At 41.9% G+C, this 24,640-nt stretch overlaps 1 protein-coding gene across 1 annotated transcript in view; it reads right to left on the reverse strand.

Moving 5' to 3' along the window:
- The window catches only part of CC2D2A (coiled-coil and C2 domain containing 2A), a 486,222-nt gene that overhangs the window by 336,149 nt on the left and 125,433 nt on the right, over nucleotides 1–24,640 (reverse strand). Inside the window, exon 9 of the mRNA XM_078772721.1 lies at nucleotides 796–1,070. Within this exon, the coding sequence (XP_078628847.1) occupies nucleotides 796–1,070 (275 nt within the window). The remainder of the gene's footprint in view (nucleotides 1–795; nucleotides 1,071–24,640) is intronic.

The following is a 24,640-nucleotide window of genomic DNA, read 5'->3' on the forward strand; positions in this document are numbered from 1 at the left end:
TATGCTACTCTTCATCATCTTCACCATCCTCCTCTCCCTCATTCTGCTGCTCTCCCTTGTCTTTCGGCCCACCACCATCTGCCTTTTCCATTCTTTTCCCCTTCGGTTGTGCCTTTTCCCCTCTGTCAAGGGACACTATCATTCTTTATTTTTGCCACACTCTTTCTTCGTCGCCTTTGGTCCCCCGTCCTGTTGCGCAGCCAAAACTTCCTCTCGTGCCATCTCGGCCAAATTCCTGCCATCAAACACACCAGTGTGTGTATGTGTGTGCATGTGTGTGTATGCGTATGTGCATATGTATGTGTGTGTGTGTATGTGTGTGTGTGTGTGTGTTTGTGTGTGTGTATGTGTATGTGTATATATGTGTGTATGTGTGTGTGTGTGTGTGTGTATGTGTGTGTGTGTGTGTGTGTGTGTGTGTTTGTGTGTGTGTATGTGTATATATGTGTGTATGTGTGTGTGTGTGTGTGTGTGTATATATGTATGTGTGTGTGTGTGTGTGTATGTGTATATATGTGTGTGTGTGCGTGTGTGTGTGTGTGTGTGTGTATGTGTATGTGTATATGTGTGTGTGTGTGTGTGTGTGTGTGTGTGTGTGTGTGTGTGTGTGTGTGTGTGTGTGTGTGTGTGTGTGTGTGTGTGTGTGTGTGTGTGTAGGAACCCATATTCAAATAGTGTTTGTGTGTGAACAGTTACATAAAATCAGCATATCAGATATCACTGTCCTACATTGTCAGGACACACTTTTAGAACTATTAAAGATCTCTGAGTTTGGAATGTGATCAATGCAATTACCTGGGGCAGAGATCAGTCAGAGTTACAGCTGCAGTTTCTGATAGTTGAGGAATAAGACGCACTTGTCCAGGCTTCCAGCGGCTTTGAGAGACTCTCTCCCTGACCAAACGCTCGGCCTTGTCTCTATCAAACTCCGAGGGACGCTCAGATAGAGCGGGTTCTTGTTCTTCTTCTTCTTCCTCCTCCTCTTCATTTTGCTTTTCCTCATTTGACATGAGCTCGGTTTCCATCTGATTCTGCCGATGTCGTCTCTGTCGTGACCTGAGTTTCATCCTCTGCAGAAAACCCAATAAATAGTGAAAACATGAAACTCAATAAATAATGCAATAATTTGATTTGACCTGTAGTATTCCTATGTGACCATGAACCGCTGGCTCATGATGCATGGAATCCATATTCAAATAGCATATGTGTTCGTGCATCGTTTACTTTCTTAGAGCAACAGACATGATCTGGTATTATCTGGGTGTACATGAGCTGTTATTCCAGGATTTCTTAGCTCAAGCACTACCGCGTACAAGAGCTGCAAATCCTATATATGTATATATATATACTGAAACGCAAAAGAAACTTACCACCTTTGAAACCTTTAAATATCAACAATAACACTGCGTGTAGTAAATGTGTGAACTTATTTGTGGACAATAGTGTCCTCACTGTCAGACAAAACGGTCACGGATGGTCACTTGAACCTTCAATGGTCACTTCATAGCACAGCTGTTGAACAGCCGTTTTGACTGTCAGTGATTAGCCAAGGGGTACGGGATGATTCTAATGAGCTGCACGTGATGTCTTGATATTGGCTTTAAAAAGGCCAGTGCAAAATGGGCATTTTAATCAACATGCCACGATTGTCAAGGGATCAACGGCAGCGTGCCCTGGGCATGCTGCAAGGCGGACTGAGCTACCGTGAGGTGGCACGTCACCTTGGCTGTTCACACCAGACGATATCGGCCCTGGTGGACAGAGACACCCTCCACAACTCTGCAGATGACAGACCTCGATCAGGGAGGCCAAGAGTCACCACTGCAAGGCAGGACAGGCAGATGGTCCGAAGTCACCTGCGGGATCGATTCCGTCCAGCATCCCGCACTGCGGCAGAAACTCCGGGGCGTGCAAACCCACGGATCTCCAATGATACTGCACGAAGACGACTGCATGACTATAGTCTGACTGCCAGAAGACCATACAGAGGCCCCGTGATGACGGCTGCCCATCGCCGCAACCGACAGAGATGGTGCCAGCAGCATCAGCGGTGGACCTTGGCGCAGTGGAACGAGGTCGCTTTCAGCGATGAGTCAAGGTTCTGTGTGGACAGTCCTGATGGGCGTGAGCGTGTCTGGAGAAGAACTGGCGAGCGATATGCCGATTGTTGCGTGCGTCAAGCCAACAGGTGGGGTGGCCCAAGTGTGATGGTGTGGGCCGCCATATCAGGCCGGTACAGGACGCCACTGGTGGTTGTGGATGGGAATCTTAACGCCCAGCGGTATGTGGATAACATCCTGCGACCTCATCTGCTGCCATTCCTGCTAGACCACCCAGAACTGAGAACCTTTCAGCATGACAACACTCGTCCCCATGCTGCTCGCTTTACCACTGCATTTCTCCAAGGCGAGAACATCAACACCATGCAGTGGCCTACGCTCTCCCCTGACCTGAATCCCATAGAGCACCTGTGGGATGAGCTTGGGAGACGCGTAGTTGGCAGGGCCAGGACACGGGCGGAGCTGCTTCAGACATTGAGGACTGAGTGGGGCAGAATCCAGCAGCAATCCATCCAAAGACTGGTAGGCAGTATACGCCGACGATGCACTGCCTGTATCCAAAACAATGGTGCCCACACACGCTATTGAAAGGGGACTGACATTGCACCCTGTGCTGTTCTGTACTGTAGAACAAACTGATGAGATGGTGTATCTTGGTCAAAAACTTGACATGTCATCAATAAAATGCCAATGTTTCAATTAGCAATTGTTGGTTTGTTTTATTTTGAACTGTTACAATTTTATTACATTTCAAACAAGTGGTAAGTTTTTTGCGTTTCAGTATATATATATATATATTCTAGCTTGGCTCGGCTCGCTGCGCTCGCCTCACAAAGCGTCGTTACTGAGGAGCTGGCTTATTTTAGCTGAGGATAATCACTGTACCTGAGTTGTTGTGTTGTGTCGCACCTCACCACCAAGTAATTCAAAACACCTCACAGCCACGAAATTAAAAACACCTCACAGCCACGAAATTAAAAACACCTCACAGCCACAAAATTAAAAACACCTCACAGCCACAAAATTAAAAACACCTCACAGCCACGAAATTAAAAACACCTCACAGCCACAAAATTAAAAACACCTCACAGCCACAAAATTAAAAACACCTCACAGCCACAAAATTAAAAACACCTCACAGCCACAAAATTAAAAACACCTCACAGCCACAAAATTAAAAACACCTCACAGCCACAAAATTAAAAACACCTCACAGCCACAAAATTAAAAACACCTCACAGCCACAAAATTAAAAACACCTCACAGCCACAAAATTAAAAACACCTCACAGCCACAAAATTAAAAACACCTCACAGCCACGAAATTAAAAACACCTCACAGCCACGAAATTAAAAACACCTCACAGCCACAAAATTAAAAACACCTCACAGCCACAAAATTAAAAACACCTCACAGCCACAAAATTAAAAACACCTCACAGCCACGAAATTAAAAACACCTCACAGCCACAAAATTAAAAACACCTCACAGCCACAAAATTAAAAACACCTCACAGCCACAAAATTAAAAACACCTCACAGCCACAAAATTAAAAACACCTCACAGCCACAAAATTAAAAACACCTCACAGCCACAAAATTAAAAACACTTCACAGCCACAAAATTAAAAACACCTCACAGCCACAAAATTAAAAACACCTCACAGCCACAAAATTAAAAACACCTCACAGCCACAAAATTAAAAACACCTCACAGCCACAAAATTAAAAACACTTCACAGCCACGAAATTAAAAACACCTCACAGCCACGAAATTAAAAACACCTCACAGCCACAAAATTAAAAACACTTCACAGCCACAAAATTAAAAACACCTCACAGCCACAAAATTAAAAACACCTCACAGCCACAAAATTAAAAACACCTCACAGCCACAAAATTAAAAACACCTCACAGCCACAAAATTAAAAACACTTCACAGCCACGAAATTAAAACACCTCACAGCCACGAAATTAAAAACACTTCACAGCCACAAAATTAAAACACCTCACAGCCACAAAATTAAAAACACCTCACAGCCACGAAATTAAAACACCTCACAGCCACGAAATTAAAACACCTCACAGCCACAAAATTAAAAACACTTCACAGCCACAAAATTAAAACACCTCACAGCCACAAAATTAAAAACACCTCACAGCCACGAAATTAAAACACCTCACAGCCACGAAATTAAAACACCTCACAGCCACAAAATTAAAACACCTCACAGCCACAAAATTAAAACACCTCACAGCCACGAAATTAAAACACCTCACAGCCACGAAATTAAAACACCTCACAGCCACAAAATTAAAACACCTCACAGCCACGAAATTAAAAACACTTCACAGCCACGAAATTAAAACACCTCACAGCCACGAAATTAAAACACCTCACAGCCACGAAATTAAAAACACCTCACAGCCACAAAATTAAAAACACCTCACAGCCACAAAATTAAAAACACCTCACAGCCACAAAATTAAAAACACTTCACAGCCACGAAATTAAAAACACCTCACAGCCACGAAATTAAAAACACCTCACAGCCACAAAATTAAAAACACCTCACAGCCACAAAATTAAAAACACTTCACAGCCACGAAATTAAAAACACCTCACAGCCACGAAATTAAAAACACCTCACAGCCACAAAATTAAAAACACCTCACAGCCACAAAATTAAAAACACTTCACAGCCATGAAATTAAAACACCTCACAGCCACGAAATTAAAACACCTCACAGCCACAAAATTAAAAACACTTCACAGCCATGAAATTAAAACACCTCACAGCCACAATTAAAACACCTCACAGCCACGAAATTAAAACATCTCACAGCCACGAAATTAAAAACACTTCACAGCCACAAAATTAAAAACACCTCACAGCCACGAAATTAAAAACACTTCACAGCCACAAAATTAAAAACATCTCACAGCCACGAAATTAAAAACACTTCACAGCCACGAAATTAAAACATCTCACAGCCACGAAATTAAAAACACTTCACAGCCACAAAATTAAAAACACCTCACAGCCACGAAATTAAAAACACTTCACAGCCACGAAATTAAAAACACTTCACAGCCACGAAATTAAAAACATCTCACAGCCACAAAATTAAAACACCTCACAGCCACAAAATTAAAAACACTTCACAGCCACAAAATTAAAACACCTCACAGCCACAAAATTAAAAACACCTCACAGCCACGAAATTAAAAACACCTCACAGCCACAAAATTAAAACACCTCACAGCCACGAAATTAAAACACCTCACAGCCACAAAATTAAAACACCTCACAGCCACAAAATTAAAACACCTCACAGCCACGAAATTAAAAACACTTCACAGCCACGAAATTAAAACACCTCACAGCCACGAAATTAAAACACCTCACAGCCACGAAATTAAAAACACCTCACAGCCACAAAATTAAAAACACCTCACAGCCACAAAATTAAAAACACCTCACAGCCACAAAATTAAAAACACTTCACAGCCACGAAATTAAAAACACCTCACAGCCACGAAATTAAAAACACCTCACAGCCACAAAATTAAAAACACCTCACAGCCACAAAATTAAAAACACTTCACAGCCACGAAATTAAAAACACCTCACAGCCACGAAATTAAAAACACCCCACAGCCACAAAATTAAAAACACCTCACAGCCACGAAATTAAAACACCTCACAGCCACGAAATTAAAACACCTCACAGCCACAAAATTAAAAACACTTCACAGCCATGAAATTAAAACACCTCACAGCCACAATTAAAACACCTCACAGCCACGAAATTAAAACACCTCACAGCCACGAAATTAAAAACACTTCACAGCCACAAAATTAAAAACACCTCACAGCCACGAAATTAAAAACACTTCACAGCCACAAAATTAAAAACATCTCACAGCCACGAAATTAAAAACATCTCACAGCCACGAAATTAAAAACACCTCACAGCCACGAAATTAAAAACACTTCACAGCCACAAAATTAAAAACACCTCACAGCCACGAAATTAAAAACACTTCACAGCCACAAAATTAAAAACACCTCACAGCCACAAAATTAAAAACATCTCACAGCCACGAAATTAAAACACCTCACAGCCACGAAATTAAAACACCTCACAGCCACGAAATTAAAAACATCTCACAGCCACGAAATTAAAACACCTCACAGCCACGAAATTAAAAACATCTCACAGCCACGAAATTAAAACACCTCACCACCAAGTAATTCAAAACACCTCACAGCCACAAAATTAAAAACACCTCACAGCCACGAAATTAAAACACCTCACAGCCACGAAATTAAAAACACCTCACAGCCACAAAATTAAAAACACCTCACAGCCACGAAATTAAAAACACTTCACAGCCACAAAATTAAAACACCTCACAGCCACAAAATTAAAAACACCTCACAGCCACGAAATTAAAACACCTCACAGCCACGAAATTAAAACACCTCACAGCCACGAAATTAAAAACACCTCACAGCCACAAAATTAAAAACACTTCACAGCCACGAAATTAAAACACCTCACAGCCACGAAATTAAAAACACCTCACAGCCACAAAATTAAAAACACTTCACAGCCACGAAATTAAAAACACCTCACAGCCACGAAATTAAAACACCTCACAGCCACAAAATTAAAAACACCTCACAGCCACAAAATTAAAAACACCTCACAGCCACAAAATTAAAAACACCTCACAGCCACAAAATTAAAACACCTCACAGCCACGAAATTAAAACACCTCACAGCCACAAAATTAAAAACACTTCACAGCCACAAAATTAAAACACCTCACAGCCACGAAATTAAAACACCTCACAGCCACGAAATTAAAAACACTTCACAGCCACAAAATTAAAAACACCTCACAGCCACAAAATTAAAAACACCTCACAGCCACGAAATTAAAAACACTTCACAGCCACGAAATTAAAAACACCTCACAGCCACGAAATTAAAACACCTCACAGCCACAAAATTAAAACACCTCACAGCCACAAAATTAAAAACACCTCACAGCCACGAAATTAAAAACACTTCACAGCCACAAAATTAAAACACCTCACAGCCACAAAATTAAAAACACCTCACAGCCACGAAATTAAAACACCTCACAGCCACGAAATTAAAACACCTCACAGCCACAAAATTAAAAACACTTCACAGCCACGAAATTAAAAACACTTCACAGCCACGAAATTAAAACACCTCACAGCCACAAAATTAAAAACACCTCACAGCCACAAAATTAAAAACACCTCACAGCCACAAAATTAAAAACACTTCACAGCCACGAAATTAAAAACACCTCACAGCCACGAAATTAAAAACACCTCACAGCCACAAAATTAAAAACACCTCACAGCCACGAAATTAAAACACCTCACAGCCACGAAATTAAAACACCTCACAGCCACAAAATTAAAAACACTTCACAGCCATGAAATTAAAACACCTCACAGCCACGAAATTAAAACACCTCACAGCCACGAAATTAAAACACCTCACAGCCACGAAATTAAAACACCTCACAGCCACGAAATTAAAACACCTCACAGCCACAAAATTAAAAACACTTCACAGCCACGAAATTAAAACACCTCACAGCCACGAAATTAAAACATCTCACAGCCACGAAATTAAAAACACTTCACAGCCACAAAATTAAAACACCTCACAGCCACAAAATTAAAAACACCTCACAGCCACGAAATTAAAAACACCTCACAGCCACAAAATTAAAACACCTCACAGCCACAAAATTAAAAACACTTCACAGCCACAAAATTAAAAACACTTCACAGCCACAAAATTAAAAACACCTCACAGCCACAAAATTAAAACACCTCACAGCCACAAAATTAAAAACACTTCACAGCCACGAAATTAAAACACCTCACAGCCACGAAATTAAAACACCTCACAGCCACAAAATTAAAAACACCTCACAGCCACAAAATTAAAAACACCTCACAGCCACAAAATTAAAAACACCTCACAGCCACAAAATTAAAACACCTCACAGCCACGAAATTAAAACACCTCACAGCCACAAAATTAAAAACACTTCACAGCCACAAAATTAAAAACACTTCACAGCCACAAAATTAAAACACCTCACAGCCACGAAATTAAAAACACTTCACAGCCACAAAATTATAAACACTTCACAGCCACAAAATTAAAAACACTTCACAGCCACAAAATTAAAAACACTTCACAGCCACAAAATTAAAAACACTTCACAGCCACGAAATTAAAAACACTTCACAGCCACAAAATTAAAAACACCTCACAGCCACAAAATTAAAAACACTTCACAGCCACGAAATTAAAAACACTTCACAGCCACAAAATTAAAAACACTTCACAGCCACAAAATTAAAACACCTCACAGCCACAAAATTAAAACACCTCACAGCCACGAAATTAAAAACACTTCACAGCCACAAAATTAAAAACACCTCACAGCCACAAAATTAAAAACACTTCACAGCCACAAAATTAAAAACACCTCACAGCCACAAAATTAAAAACACTTCACAGCCACGAAATTAAAACACCTCACAGCCACAATTAAAAACACCTCACAGCCACGAAATTAAAACACCTCACAGCCACAAAATTAAAAACACCTCACAGCCACGAAATTAAAAACACCTCACAGCCACAAAATTAAAAACACTTCACAGCCACAAAATTAAAACACCTCACAGCCACGAAATTAAAAACACCTCACAGCCACAAAATTAAAAACACCTCACAGCCACAAAATTAAAAACACTTCACAGCCACAAAATTAAAAACACCTCACAGCCACGAAATTAAAAACACCTCACAGCCACAAAATTAAAAACACTTCACAGCCACAAAATTAAAACACCTCACAGCCACGAAATTAAAAACACCTCACAGCCACAAAATTAAAAACACTTCACAGCCACAAAATTAAAACACCTCACAGCCACCAAATTAAAAACACTTCACAGCCACGAAATTAAAAACACCTCACAGCCACAAAATTAAAAACACTTCACAGCCACAAAATTAAAAACACCTCACAGCCACAAAATTAAAAACACCTCACAGCCACGAAATTAAAAACACTTCACAGCCACAAAATTAAAAACACCTCACAGCCACGAAATTAAAAACACCTCACAGCCACAAAATTAAAAACACCTCACAGCCACGAAATTAAAAACACCTCACAGCCACGAAATTAAAAACACCTCACAGCCACGAAATTAAAACACCTCACAGCCACGAAATTAAAAACACTTCACAGCCACAAAATTAAAAACACCTCACAGCCACGAAATTAAAAACACCTCACAGCCACAAAATTAAAAACACCTCACAGCCACGAAATTAAAACACCTCACAGCCACGAAATTAAAACACCTCACAGCCACAAAATTAAAACACTTCACAGCCACAAAATTAAAAACACCTCACAGCCACAAAATTAAAAACACCTCACAGCCACAAAATTAAAAACACCTCACAGCCACGAAATTAAAAACACCTCACAGCCACGAAATTAAAAACACCTCACAGCCACAAAATTAAAACACCTCACAGCCACGAAATTAAAACACCTCACAGCCACGAAATTAAAACACCTCACAGCCACAAAATTAAAAACACTTCACAGCCACGAAATTAAAACACCTCACAGCCACGAAATCAAAACACCTCACAGCCACGAAATTAAAACACCTCACAGCCATGAAATTAAAACACCTCACAGCCACGAAATTAAAAACACCTCACAGCCACAAAATTAAAACACCTCACAGCCACGAAATTAAAACACCTCACAGCCACGAAATTAAAACACCTCACAGCCATGAAATTAAAACACCTCACAGCCACAAAATTAAAAACACTTCACAGCCACGAAATTAAAACACCTCACAGCCACGAAATTAAAACACCTCACAGCCACGAAATTAAAACACCTCACAGCCACAAAATTAAAAACACTTCACAGCCACAAAATTAAAAACACCTCACAGCCACGAAATTAAAAACACCTCACAGCCACGAAATTAAAACACCTCACAGCCACAAAATTAAAAACACCTCACAGCCACGAAATTAAAAACACCTCAACAACAACATGCATTTTAAGGCCATTTTCCCTGTTAGAGTGGGGGTTAGCCTTGCGGTCCCCATGACAATCTTCTCCATTTTGCCCTATTTTCTGCATCTCTCCTTGTTAACCACCTTGCCCGCATTTCTTCTTCCACCATCTTTAGCCAAGTCTTTCTCGGTCTTCCCCGTCCTCGACTTCCTTCTACATCAATTTCCATCACTCTCCTCAACCAGTCACTTTCATCCTTCCTCAACACATGACCAAACCATCTCAGCCTGTTCCTCTTCACAGCATCAATCACAGGCAATATTCCCATCATCTTTCGCAATTCATCATTTGTCTTCCTCTCTCTCAACGATACTCCGCACATCCGTCGAACCATTCGCATTTCCACCCTTTCCAGCCTTCGTTGCTGCTCTACGTTCATTACCCATGTCTCGCTCCCATAAATCATAACACTTCTCACACATGCAGCATACACCTTTCCCTTCAGCTTCAACGACACTCTCCTCCTCATCAGCACATCACTCAGTTCCCGAAACTTCTTCCATGCACATCTCACTCGAGCAACCGTTGCCGAGTCTGATCCACCTTCTCCATTCAGCATGTCTCCAAGGTAGCAAAATATTTTCACACCTTCCAGCTTCACGCCGTCTCCAAGATCCAACTCAACATTTCCTCCATCTGCAGCTCCCTCTGTGCACACCTTACACTTGAATGTAGCTGCCACACTGGTAAATGACCCTCTCAGACCACTACATTTTTGATGAACCCACTCAGCGCACATTGTACATTGAATGGAGTTCACTCCGACACCCTTCCCACACACAGCACAGGGCCACTTTCCAGTTCTTTCCACCTCACCACATGCTTTACCACTTGCCATCACCTTCGTCTTTCCGATATTCACCTTCAGACCTTTTGTCTCCATACATTCCTTCCACTTGTTCATCTTTTCCTTCAGTCCATCCATACTTTCCGCAATCAACACCAGATCATCTGCATACAACAACTCCCACGGTAAACCCTCCTTTACGTTCTGAGCCAGCACCTCCATCACAGTTACAAATAGTAGTGGACTTAGTACCGACCCCTGATGCACTCCCACCTTCACCTCAAACTCACCACTGTTCCCGTCCTTCGTCCGTACAGCTGTGCGCGCTCTTTTGTACATTGCCATCACTACTCTGATCAACCATTCCTCCACTCCTAACTTCCTCAATGCCCATGTCAATACTTTGCGTGGAACCCGATCGAATGCTTTCTCCAGATCAACAAACTTGCAGAAATTAAAAACACCTCACAGCCACGAAATTAAAAACACCACAGCCACGAAATTAAAACACCTCACAGCCATGAAACACGAAATTAAAAACACCTCACAGTCAGGAAACACGTAATTAAAAACACCTCACAGTCAGGAAACACGAAATAAAAAACACCTCACAGCCACGAAACACATAATTAAAAACACCTCAAAGCCACGAAACACAAAATTAAAAACACCTCACAGCCACGAAACGCGTAATTAAAAACAACTCACAGCCACGAAACGCGTAATTAAAAACACGTCACAGCCATGAAACACGTAATTAAAAACACCTCACAGCCACGAAACACGTAATTAAAAACACCTCAAAGCCACGAAACACAAAATTAAAAACACCTCACAGCCACGAAACGCGTAATTAAAAACAACTCACAGCCACGAAACGCGGAATTAAAAACACCTCACAGCCACGAAACACAAAATTAAAAACACCTCAGCCACAAAACGCGTAATTAAAAACACCTCACAGCCATGAAACACGTAATTAAAAACACCTCACAGCCACAAAACACGAAATTAAAAACACCTCACAGCCACGAAACACAAAATTAAAAACACCTCAGCCACGAAACACAAAATAAAAAAACACCTCACAGCCACGAAACATGAAATAAAAAACACCTCACTGCCACGAAACACGTAATTCAAAACACCTCATAGCCACGAAACGCGTAATTAAAAACACCTCATCGCCACGAAACACGAAATTAAAAACACCTCACAGCCACGAAACACGTAATTAAAAACACCTCACAGCCACGAAACACGTAATTAAAAACACCTCACAGCCACGAAACACAAAATTAAAAACACCTCACAGCCACGAAACACGAAATTAAAAACACCTCACAGCCACAAAACGTGTAATTAAAAACACCTCAAAGCCACAAAACACGAAATTAAAAACACCTCACAGCCACGAAACACGTAATTAAAAACACCTCACAGCCACGAAATACAAAATTAAAAACACCTCACAGCCACAAAACACATAATTAAAAACACCTCACAGCCACGAAACACAAAATTAAAAACACATCAGCCACGAAACACAAAATAAAAAAACACCTCACAGCCACGAAACATGAAATAAAAAACACCTCACAGCCACGAAACACGTAATTCAAAACACCTCATAGCCACGAAACGCGTAATTAAAAACACCTCATAGCCATGAAACACGAAATTAAAAACACCTCACAGCCACGAAACACGTAATTAAAAACACCTCACAGCCACGAAACACAAAATTAAAAACACCTCACAGCCACGAAACACAAAATTAAAAACACCTCACATCCACGAAACTAAAAACACCTCACAGCCACGAAACACGTAATTAAAAACACCTCACAGCCACGAAACGCGTAATTAAAAACAACTCACAGCCACGAAACGTGTAATTAAAAACACCTCACAGCCATGAAACACGAAATTAAAAACACCTCACAGCCACAAAACGCATAATTAAAAACACCTCAAAGCCACAAAACACGAAATTCAAAACACCTCACAGCCACGAAACACGGAATTAAAAACACCTCACAGCCACGAAATACAAAATTAAAAACACCTCACAGCCACGAAACACAATAAAAAACACCTCACAGCCACGAAACACGTAATTAAAAACACCTCACAGCCACGAAACACAAAATTAAAAACACCTCACAGCCACGAAACACGTAATTAAAAACACCTCAGCCACGAAACACGAAATTATAAACACCTCACAGCCACGAAACACGTAATTAAAAATACCTCATAGCCACGAAACGCGTAATTAAAAACACCTCACAGCCACGAAACGCGTAATTAAAAATACCTCATAGCCACGAAACACGAAATTAAAAACACCTCACAGCCACGAAACACGTAATTAAAAACACCTCACAGCCACGAAACACAAAATTTAAAAAAACCTCACAGCCACAAAACACGTAATTAAAAACACCTCAGCCACGAAACACGAAATTATAAACACCTCACAGCCACGAAACGCGTAATTAAAAATACCTCATAGCTACGAAACGCATAATTAAAAACACCTCACAGCCACGAAACACGAAATTAAAAACATGTCACAGCCACAAAAACACGAAATGGTCACTCGTGGTGGTCCCTCTCGGCTCTCCCCCCGTTGGTATTTTTGTGCACATAAGATTGTTCACGGTTCTGTTTAAATATTATTTAAATATGTATAACCTTTCCCCTTCAGTGTTTTACTCAGTGGTATTTTACAACACGCTGTTTTTCTTCCTATTTAAAAGGCTTTTCTCAATTTCCTCTACAACTCATTCCACCTCAAAAAAAAGAAATTCAATATCTTATACGTCTCCCTCACTACATGGTCTAAATTCACATTCATTCCATCCCTCCTCCATCATTCTGAACCGGATTGCTAACTTGAAAATCACAACAAACCCAATTTGTTTTCAATGTTCGTCTTTCATTAATCATCCACTTTCTAAACTCCCCTCTTGCCCCTCCCATCCAAATCCCTCCCCTTGCACCTACACTCCTAAACTCCCCCCTTGCCCCGCCACTCTTAAACTCCCCCCCTACCCCTCCACTCCTGAACTCCCCCCTTGCCCTTCCACTCCTGAACTCCCCCCTTGCCCTTCCCCTCCTAAACTCCCCCCTCACTCCTCCCCTTCAAAACTCCCCCCCAACCCCTCCCATTCAAATCTCCCCCCATACCATTCCTCTCCAATTCTCCCTCCTCCCCCCTCCTCCTCAAAGCTGCCTCCTCCCAACTACGTCTCCCTTCTATCTCATACCTCCACCCCCCCCAACCTTCTTCTTTCCTCTGCCCCCCCCCTCAAACAACCCCTCTCTGTGCCTCATCCCTTCACCTTCAAACCTTTCATCCTCCTCATCCTTCCCTTTCTTGGAACTCTTCTGCAATCGCTGACACACTAACAACTGCTCTCCCTACCTCCCCCTCTCATCCTTCATCTTACCCTACTCCTCCCCTCCCCTGTCCTGTACCCGATGCTCCCCCTCTCTCTTCATTAACGGTATGGACCTCAAACATCCGGGGCCTTCGCTCAAACCTGACTGATCTCTCCATACAGGTTGCTTCTGACAATCCAGACTTGATCTGCTTAACAGAGACTTTCCTCCTTCAAGATGTCTCTGATTCCTTAATATCTCTTCCTGGTTACTCCCTCCTCCGGTATGATAGACCTGAGCCTCGGCCTGGTGGTGGGGTGGCTATCTTTATCAAAAACTCTCTTCCTCACTCTCCTTGCACTGCCCTATCTCCTCCTCACCCCCAGGAGTACCTCTGGCTACGGCTTCCTCTCCGCTCCCACCTTTTGTTCATATGTGTTCTGTACCGTCCCCCAAACAGTGATGACTCCATCTACATTTCACTGTCTGACAACATGGACCAACTTCTATCCACTCATCCCAACTCTCTCTTCCTCATATGTGGTGACTTCAATTGTCATCATGCCACCTGGTTGGGTGTGGGTTCCTCTCTCACCAGTCATGGCACCTCAGCAAAGGACTTCTGTGACTCACTGGGATTGACACAATCTGTCAATTTCCCGACCCGGATCTCAGCCAATGGAGTATCTTCTCTTCTAGACTTGATTATGACTAACTTCCCTGCTAATGTCTGCTGCTCTTCTTCTGCTCCAATCGGTTCTTCTGATCATGTGCTTGTCAAAGTGGACATCTCTCTGGCCATTCTCAGAGAGCCTCCTCAGCGTCGACGAGTCTGGCATTTCACTCAGGCCGACTGGGACGGTCTTCAAGCAGCCATCAATCGTCTGGATTGGTCTCCCATCTCCACTGCCTCTGACATCAATTCTTCCTGGGAATTCTTCCAAAGCAAACTGATCTCTCTCATGCACAGATTTATCCCATCTCGCCTTCAGTTGTCTTACCCTTCCTCCCGTCCATGGTACACTGAATCTTGTGGTGAGGCAGTTGCCCTGAAACAACTTGCCTTTGCCTCTTGGAAGGCTAATCCAACTGAAGGAAATCTCAGTTCCTTCCACCAAGCTCGGAACAAGTGTGTGTCTACCCTCAGGAGTGCCAGGAAGCACTATCTCTCCTCACTCAAGAATGAACTCTCAAACCTGTCTCCTTCCTCCAAATCCTGGTGGCGTCTGGTCAAATACGTTTCTGGTGTTTGTTCCCCCTCCATCCCCTCCCTTACCTCAAATGGCCACACAGTTGACATCGCACGTGACAAAGCCGAATGCCTCAACTCTGTGTTTGCCTCAAAATCCTTAGTCCCAAACCCATCTCTCTCTGTTCCCACCTTTCCCAGTCGAACCAAACTGCTCCTGGACTCTGTGACCTTCTCTCCTGACAAGGTGGAGGAGTTTTTGTCAAACCTCGACTCTGATTCTGCAACTGGACCAGATGGCATCAGCCCACGGGTCCTAAAATCCTGCTCTGCCGCTCTATCTCACCCTCTCTCTGTTCTTTTCACCCTATCCTTTGCTCAAGGTCATCTGCCAGCATCCTGGAAATCAGCAAACATTACCGCTTTACACAAAAAAGGTGCAAAAACAGATCCTTGCAACTACAGACCAATCAGCCTGCTCCCAATTATCAGCAAAGTCATGGAATCCATCATTGCTTCGGATATGAAATCTTTCCTCTTCTCCAATGGCTTGATCTCTGATCATCAATTTCGTTTCAGACCAGGTCACTCTACTCTGGACATGCTGCTTCTGCTGTCTCAACAATGGATGGAGGTCCTCAATGCCAAACAGGAAATCAGAGCTGTCTCCCTTGACATATCACGTGCCTTCGATACGGTCTGGCACCCAGCTCTGCTCACCAAACTCTCTTCCTATGGTATCCATGGAAATCTCCATGCATGGCTTGCGGACTTCCTCTCTGGTCGTAGTCAACGTGTGGCCCTGAATGGATTTCTCTCATCTCCCCTTCCCGTTCAGGCTGGAGTTCCCCAAGGCAGTGTGCTGGGCCCTGTGCTTTTTCTGGTCTTTATCAATGATCTCTCCGACTCTCTGGAAAATCCTCTGTATCTCTTTGCTGATGACTCCACTCTCTGCCGCTCCATTCCTCTTCCCTCAGATCGGCAGTCTGCAGCCTCCTCACTCTCTGAAGACCTGGACAAAATCACAGACTGGTCAAACATGTGGAACATATCTTTCAATCCTGACAAATCTCACACTCTTACTATGTCTCTCCGAAAAGATCGACTGGACAACCCTCCCATCTACTTTCTCAACAATCCTCTCCAAGAAGTTCTGTCGCTCAAGCTTTTTGGTCTCACCATCTGCCATGATCTTTCTTGGGAAAACCACATTTCCAAGCTGGCCTCCAAAGCCAGTCGCCGACTGGGCATCCTCCGTCGTGCGAAGTCCTTCCTAGGCACACCTGAGCTCCTCACCACATACAAGGCTTTCATCCGCAGCTCAATGGAATACTGTTCTCCCCTATGGGCTGCTGCTCCTGCCTCACACCTGGCTCGGCTTCACGCTGTTGAATCCAAAGCTTTCAGAATCATTGGAATCTCCCGCGATGAAACTATCTCTGAGGGCCTTTCACTCACTCACCGCAGGCAGGTAGGTGGTCTTTCTGTCTTCTGCCGACTCCTCTCCGGCCTTGCTCCCCCAGCTCTCTCTGTGCTCTGTCCCCCAAATATTCCTACAGGTCGCACAAGATCTGCCAGCCACCCTCTGATGGTTAAACTGCCGAAATCTCGGCTCTCTGCTCACCTTCACTCTTTCATTCCTCTTTTCTCCCGGCTCTGGAACAAACTCTCACACTCACTTCAATCACACTCCTCCCTCCAGGTCTTCAAAACAGCTGTTCACCACCATCTCTTATCTTCCCCCATCCAAAACCTTGATCTTTTCTACCCCCACTAATTCACCCCAGATCCACCTTGTTTGAAATTCCAACTTCTTTCCTGGAAGTCTTGGCAGTGTCCATATGTTTTATACCTCTCCCACCCCCCCCCCCTTCCCATGCCCCCCCACCAAAGCCCTCTCCCTCCGACAGTCCTCTCGATGTCTCCATGTCTCTCGGTCCCTGCTTTCAAATGTTGTGTTTGTGTCCTTCCCCATCTCTCCCCATCTTGTCTACCGCTCCCGATGTTATTTGTTTTGTGTGTCTGTTTGTCTTTCTGTGTGATTAATGTTCGCTCTTTCACGAGCCTCGATCTTGTATACAAAAAAAAAAAAAAAAAAAATAATAATAATTTAAAAACACCTCACAGCCACGAAACGCGTAATTAAAAACAACTCACAGCCACGAAACTAAAAACACCTCAGCCACAAAACACGTAATTAAAAACAACTCACAGCCACAAAACGCGTAATTAAAAACACCTCACAGCCACGAAACACGAAATTAAAAACACATCACAGCCACAAAACGCGTAATTAAAAACACCACAGCCACAAAACACGTAATTAAAAACACCTCAGCCACGAAACGCGTAATTAAAAACACGTCACAGCCACAAAAACACGAAATTAAAAACACATCACAGCCACAAAACGCGTAATTAAAAACACCTCAGCCACGAAACGCGTAATTAAAAACACCTCAGCCACGAAACGCGTAATTAAAAACACCTCACAGCCACGAAACACGAAATTAAAAACACATCACAGCCACGAAACACGAAATTAAAAACACATCACAGCCACAAAACGCGTAATTAAAAACACCTCACAGCCACGAAACGCGTAATTAAAAACACCTCACAGCCACGAAACACGTAATTAAAAACACCTCACAGCCACGAAACGCGTAATTAAAAACACCTCAGCCACGAAACGCGTAATTAAAAACACGTCACAGCCACAAAAACACGAAATTAAAAACACCTCACAGCCACGAAACGCGTAATTAAAAACACCTCACAGCCACGAAACACGTAATTAAAAACACCTCACAGCCACGAAACACGTAATTAAAAACACCTCACAGCCACGAAACGCGTAATTAAAAACACCTCACAGCCACGAAACACGTAATTAAAAACACCTCACAGCCACGAAACGCGTAATTAAAAACACCTCACAGCCACGAAACACGTAATTAAAAACACGTCACAGCCACAAAAACACGAAATTAAAAACACCTCACAGCCACGAAACGCGTAATTAAAAACACCTCACAGCCACGAAACACGTAATTAAAAACACGTCACAGCCACAAAAACACGAAATTAAAAACACCTCACAGCCACGAAACGCGTAATTAAAAACACCTCACAGCCACGAAACACGTAATTAAAAACACCTCACAGCCACGAAACACGTAATTAAAAACACCTCACAGCCACGAAACGCGTAATTAAAAACACCTCACAGCCACGAAACACGTAATTAAAAACACGTCACAGCCACAAAAACACGAAATTAAAAACACCTCACAGCCACGAAACGCGTAATTAAAAACACCTCACAGCCACGAAACACGTAATTAAAAACACCTCACAGCCACGAAACGCGTAATTAAAAACACGTCACAGCCACAAAAACACGAAATTAAAAACACCTCACAGCCACGAAATTAAAAACACCTCACCACCACGTCATTTAAAAACACATCACCACCACGTGATTGAAAACCACCACCACGTTATTAAAAACACTTCACAACCACGGAAACAAAAGCTTGAGGGAGTGGTTAAGTGGCAACACAAGACAAGATAACACAGACACTGCCCAGATATGTCGATATATAGATAAATGACTGTACCCGAGTTGCCGTTTTGTCATGGTTTACACCAATCATAATTCAAACAATCATAATGCACAAATGTATTTGTAATATACGTGATATTACCTTTTATAAACAATTGAAGTTGAAAAAAAAAAATTTCCTGAAAAAATTCCAAAAATAAATAAATAATAAATTGGAAATTTTTTCAAAAATAAACACCCCTAGGACATACCGACGGGAGAGATATGTGCATACCAGAAGTTTGGTACGATTTCACAAAAGTTTGAGGGAGTACTTCAGTGACAACACAAGACAAGACAAGACAGGCACTGCACAGATATATATATATATATGTTGGAACCCATCTGTGGATCGGTCCCATCGGCCGATGGGTCTGACCCATCTGTGGATGCACGAGAAATGACAATGCAGACCCATCGGCCGATGGGTCTGCGCCATCTGCGGATGTGTTGTTCACCTTGAAGGAATGTGTATGCATCAATGGTGGATGAGTATGTTTATTTGAACCTAAAAATATTATCTTATTTTTATCTTATCGACAAACGGTTATCGACAAACCACATGTCACGGACTGCTTTATAAACATTTATGACATCAATTGCTTATTTTTAGGTTCAAATAAACATACTCATCCACCATTGATGCATACACATTCCTTCAAGGTGAACAACACATCCGCAGATGGCGCAGACCCATCGGCCGATGGGTCTGCATTGTCATTTCTCATGCATCCACAGATGGGTCAGACCCATCGGCCGATGGGACCGATCCACATATGGGTTCCAACATATATACTAGCTTGGCTCGGCTCGCTGCGCTCGCCTCACCAAGCGTCGATACTGAGGAACGGGCTTATTTCAGCTGAGGCTAATGACTGTACCTGAGTTGCTGTGTTATCATGATTTTCACCAATCATAATACAAACAATTACTTTGCACAAATGTATTTGTTGTGTTTGTGATATTACATTTTTATAGGCAATTTATGTTGAATGTTTTTTTTTTCAAGAAAGAACCCCTCAGCACATACATAGGGGAGGGGTAGGTGCAGACTGGAAGTTTGGGACGATTACACCTCACCACCACGTAATTCAAAACACCTCACCACCACGTAATTCAAAACACCTCACCACCACGTAATTCAAAACACCTCACCACCACGTAATTCAAAACACCTCACCACCACGTAATTCAAAACACCTCACCACCAAGTAATTCAAAACACCGCACCACCACGTAATTGAAAACACCTCACCACCACGTAATTCAAAATAGCTCACCACCAAGTAATTCAAAACACCTCACCACCATAAAACACGTAATAAAAACACCTCACCACCACAAAATTAAAAACACCTCACCACCACATAATTCAAAACACCTCATTACCAACTAATTCAAAACACCTCACCACCACCTAATTAAAACACCTCACCACCACGTAATTATAAATACCTCACCACCACATAATTCAAAACACCTCACCACCATGTGATTTAAAAACACCTCACCACCATGTGATATTAAAACACCTCACCACCACGTCATTTAAAAACACCTCACCACCACATAATTCAAAATACCTCACCACCACGTGATTCAAAACCACCACAACGTTATTAAAAACACTTCACAACCACGGAAACAAACGTTTGAGGAAGTCGTTAAGTGATAACACAGACACTGCCCAGATGTGTCGATATATAGATAAATGACTGTACCCGAGTTGCCGTTTTGTCATTGTTTAAACCAATCATAATTCAAACAATTATTTTGCACAAATGTATTTGTAATATACGTGATATCGCATTTTATAAACAATTGAAGTTAAAAAACAAAAATTTCCCCAAATAATTCCTCAAAAAAAAAAATTGCAATTTTTTTTTTTTTTTAATACCCTTAGGACATACCGACGGGAGAGATATGTGCATACCAGAAGTTTGGTACGATTTCACAAAAGTTTGAGAAAGTAGTTCAGTGACAACTCAACACAACACAACACAACACAACACAGGACAGGACAGACGCTGCACAAATATATATATACTGTATATATATATGCCCCATGCCGGATCTGAAGTATACATTTGAGGAGTAGTCAGGTTCACTATGTCAATAAATTATATTTCGTTCAAAATCATGGTAGATTAACAAACCTATACATTTTTGGAAAGGTTATAGCATAAGGAAACTAAAAATCAATGTTTACATTTGGAGAGATACCTGTATGGCGGCCATTTTGGATTTTCAAAATGGCCACTGTAAAATACATATTTTGTTCTATTTCTGCCTCTAATTACCCTAAAAACTTTTTAAAATATACTAAACCTATATTTTCAGGGACAAGGAATCCAATGAAAGTATCAAATTAGTGCTATGGGGAATGGTAAGACACGAATCAAAGGTTTTGAATTGCAAAATACTGTCTTTATATTCGCGATAAGTTGCATAATCAAATACATGTTATCATTTTGTACAGGCAGTTAATAACATCAAAATGTGTCACAATAATTCATATCACCAAACATACACAGGCAGTCAGCAAATTCATATATACACATTACACATGCAGTCAGTATAACTTCACATCTACACAGGCAGTCAATGACAAAATATACACAGGCAGTCAATGGCATCAAACATACACGATTACAGAATATGCCATTTAGAGTTCGTCATCACTGTCCTGTGTGTCGTATCCGACAATATAGTCCGCATCGTTTTCACAGTCCGTTCCACACAAGCAAAGGTCGGTCAAATTGATTGGCAAATCGAATTGGTCGAATGGTCGATCGAATCGAATTCGATGAATCGAATCGATCGAATGGTCGAATGGTCGATCGAAGCGATTGGTCGAATGGTCGAATTGGTCGAATGGTCGAATTGGTCGATTGGTCGAATTGGTCGAATTGGTCAAATCGAATTGGTCGGAATTGGCAAATGTAAACATTGATTTTCAGATTTTCCATGTAATAACGTTTCCAAAAATGTATAGGTTTGCTAATCTACCATGATTTTGAACGAAAAAAACATAGTGAACCTGACTAGAGGTTTGTGCAACACAAATGAAATGTCGCCAACAGCTAAGTCTGTAAAACAATCGATCATACCATCCTTCTTGTTCCTCGTCCTTTGTATCCAAAGATGGCCATTAACATGAACCATGCAAACCATCTGATCAATTTGTTTGCAATGAAGAAGCTGTTTCTCAGACAGCAACCACACTCCAAGATAGCAAGCCGTGTGACCCAATGTCAAGGACATAGAAATTCGAGAGACTGAACCTCTTTCAAGACTCAAGAGACTGAACCTCTTTCAGTGGATGACCATGCAATAGATATATGGGTTCGTTTGATGATCCATCCAAAACGACAGGGAGAGACACCGACATTTTCCGGGATTGAAGAACATATTCCAACTAGAAGGCACTCGTAGAGCACATAGTCTTGCCTCGTGCGTTCATTCTGAACAAAAATACCATCGTTAACTGAACACGCCACTATTACGGCCTCCTGCTATTATGGCCCATATACCCGTATCATCCACTGCATCCATCGATGTCACATAGTTTCAGGGCATGCGTTATGTACGTCATAAATTAAATTCTTCACTCACATCAGATCAGAGATCAGACATATGTTTCAGATTTTTGGATAAGGATTTCAATTTAACCAATTATGGCTGGAATACCACTTCACTGATGATGTCATCGTTATCACCCTATATTCTCAATGGAATTGATGATATAATGCCAAATTTCAATTTTTTCTTCAGTGGTTTCAGCGAAAATGTTGACCAATCTTTTTTCCTTTATCCAATATGGCTGCCATACCATGTGACCTATGATGTAAGGGTTAGCAATAAAATATTTTCTATGGGGAGTCCATCCTAGTTATAAAGTTTCACATCGATCGGACAAGCGGTTGCGGAGAAAAACAATTTAAAGCAAAAATATATAAACGCGACAGACAGCTAAACGGGGGCATTGCAATCGTCTCGTATCCCCTTTGGGGTGAGATTAATTATCAGACCTGAGTCTAATCAATTCCAGATAAGCGGAGATGCAGCTGCTGTCTACCTGGAAAAGAGATGACAGTACTGTACGAAATTAAATAGGCCAGCAAGAGGGGAAGCAAGAACGGTGGAGCAGGATTTGAGAACAAGGCCACGAATGCCATCTGGGCCCAGCGCCAAAGCAAGGTCAAAACCAAACAGAACTTACTCTACCTTCTTGGGTGAGAAGGATGCAGAGTCCCAGTAGACAGTGGGCATGTTGGGGTAAAAAGGAAACAGAACGGGATGGACTGGTTACGACAGATTTGGAGGCAAAGCCAGAGAGAGTTTAGACATTCTGCCTCATCTAGGGCAGAGTCTGAAGTACAGCCCGTTTGAGGTATAGGATGGGATGGAAGAGGAGCAAACACCAGACAGACTTTTCATGGTGCCATCATGACTTATCCGAGGGAGACTGTTTTGACAGTTCATCGTTGAGATTTGCAAGACGATGTTTTCTGGCATGTACAGTGCAAAAAGAATTCACACCCCTTGACTTTTTCATATTTTGTTGTTACAGCCTGAATTACAAGTGTTTTGTCACTAATCCACACATAATACCCCATAATGTCAATGTGGAATGTATGAGTTTTTTTCACAAAATTATTAAACATGAAAAGCTGAAATGACTTGAGTCAATGAGTATTCAACCCCTTTGCTATGTATGACACTCCAAATTGAGCTCAGGTGCATCCAGTTTCCTTTGATTATCCTTGAGATGTCTCTACAACTTGATTGGAGTCCACCTGTGTAATGGACATGATTTAGAAAATTAACACACCTTTCCATATAAGGTCCCACAGGTGAGAGTGCATGTCAGAGCAGAAACTCTACCATGAAGCTGTCCGTAGAACACCGAGATAGAATTGTGAGGAGGCAAAGATCTGATAGATCTGGGGAAGGGGATAAAACAATTTCTAGTGTTGAAAGTTCCCAAGAGCACAGGGAGCTCCATCATTAGGAAATGGAAAGAATATGGAACTAGACAGACTCTTCCTAGAGCTGGCTATCCGACCAAACTGAGAAACCGGTAAAGAAGGACCTTGGTCAGGGAGGTGACCAAGAAACCAATGACCACTATGACAGAACTACAGAATTCCTTGGCTGAAATGGGAGAACATGCTGGAAGAACAACAGTCTCTACAGCCCTTCACAAATCTAGGCTTTATGGGTTGGGCCAAAAAGAAGCCAGTCCTTAGAAAAACGCACATGACAACACACCTGGAGTTTGCAAAAAGACACGTGAAAGACTGTGAGAGCATGAGGCAAAATATTCTGTGGTTTGAGACGAAAATTGAACTCTGTGGCCGAAATGCAAAGCACTACGTCTGACTGAAACCGAGCACAACTCATCATCCATC

This window comes from Myxine glutinosa, chromosome 2 (assembly GCF_964187855.1).
Source record: "Myxine glutinosa chromosome 2, kmMyxGlut1.1, whole genome shotgun sequence".
Classification (NCBI taxonomy): domain Eukaryota; kingdom Metazoa; phylum Chordata; class Myxini; order Myxiniformes; family Myxinidae; genus Myxine; species Myxine glutinosa.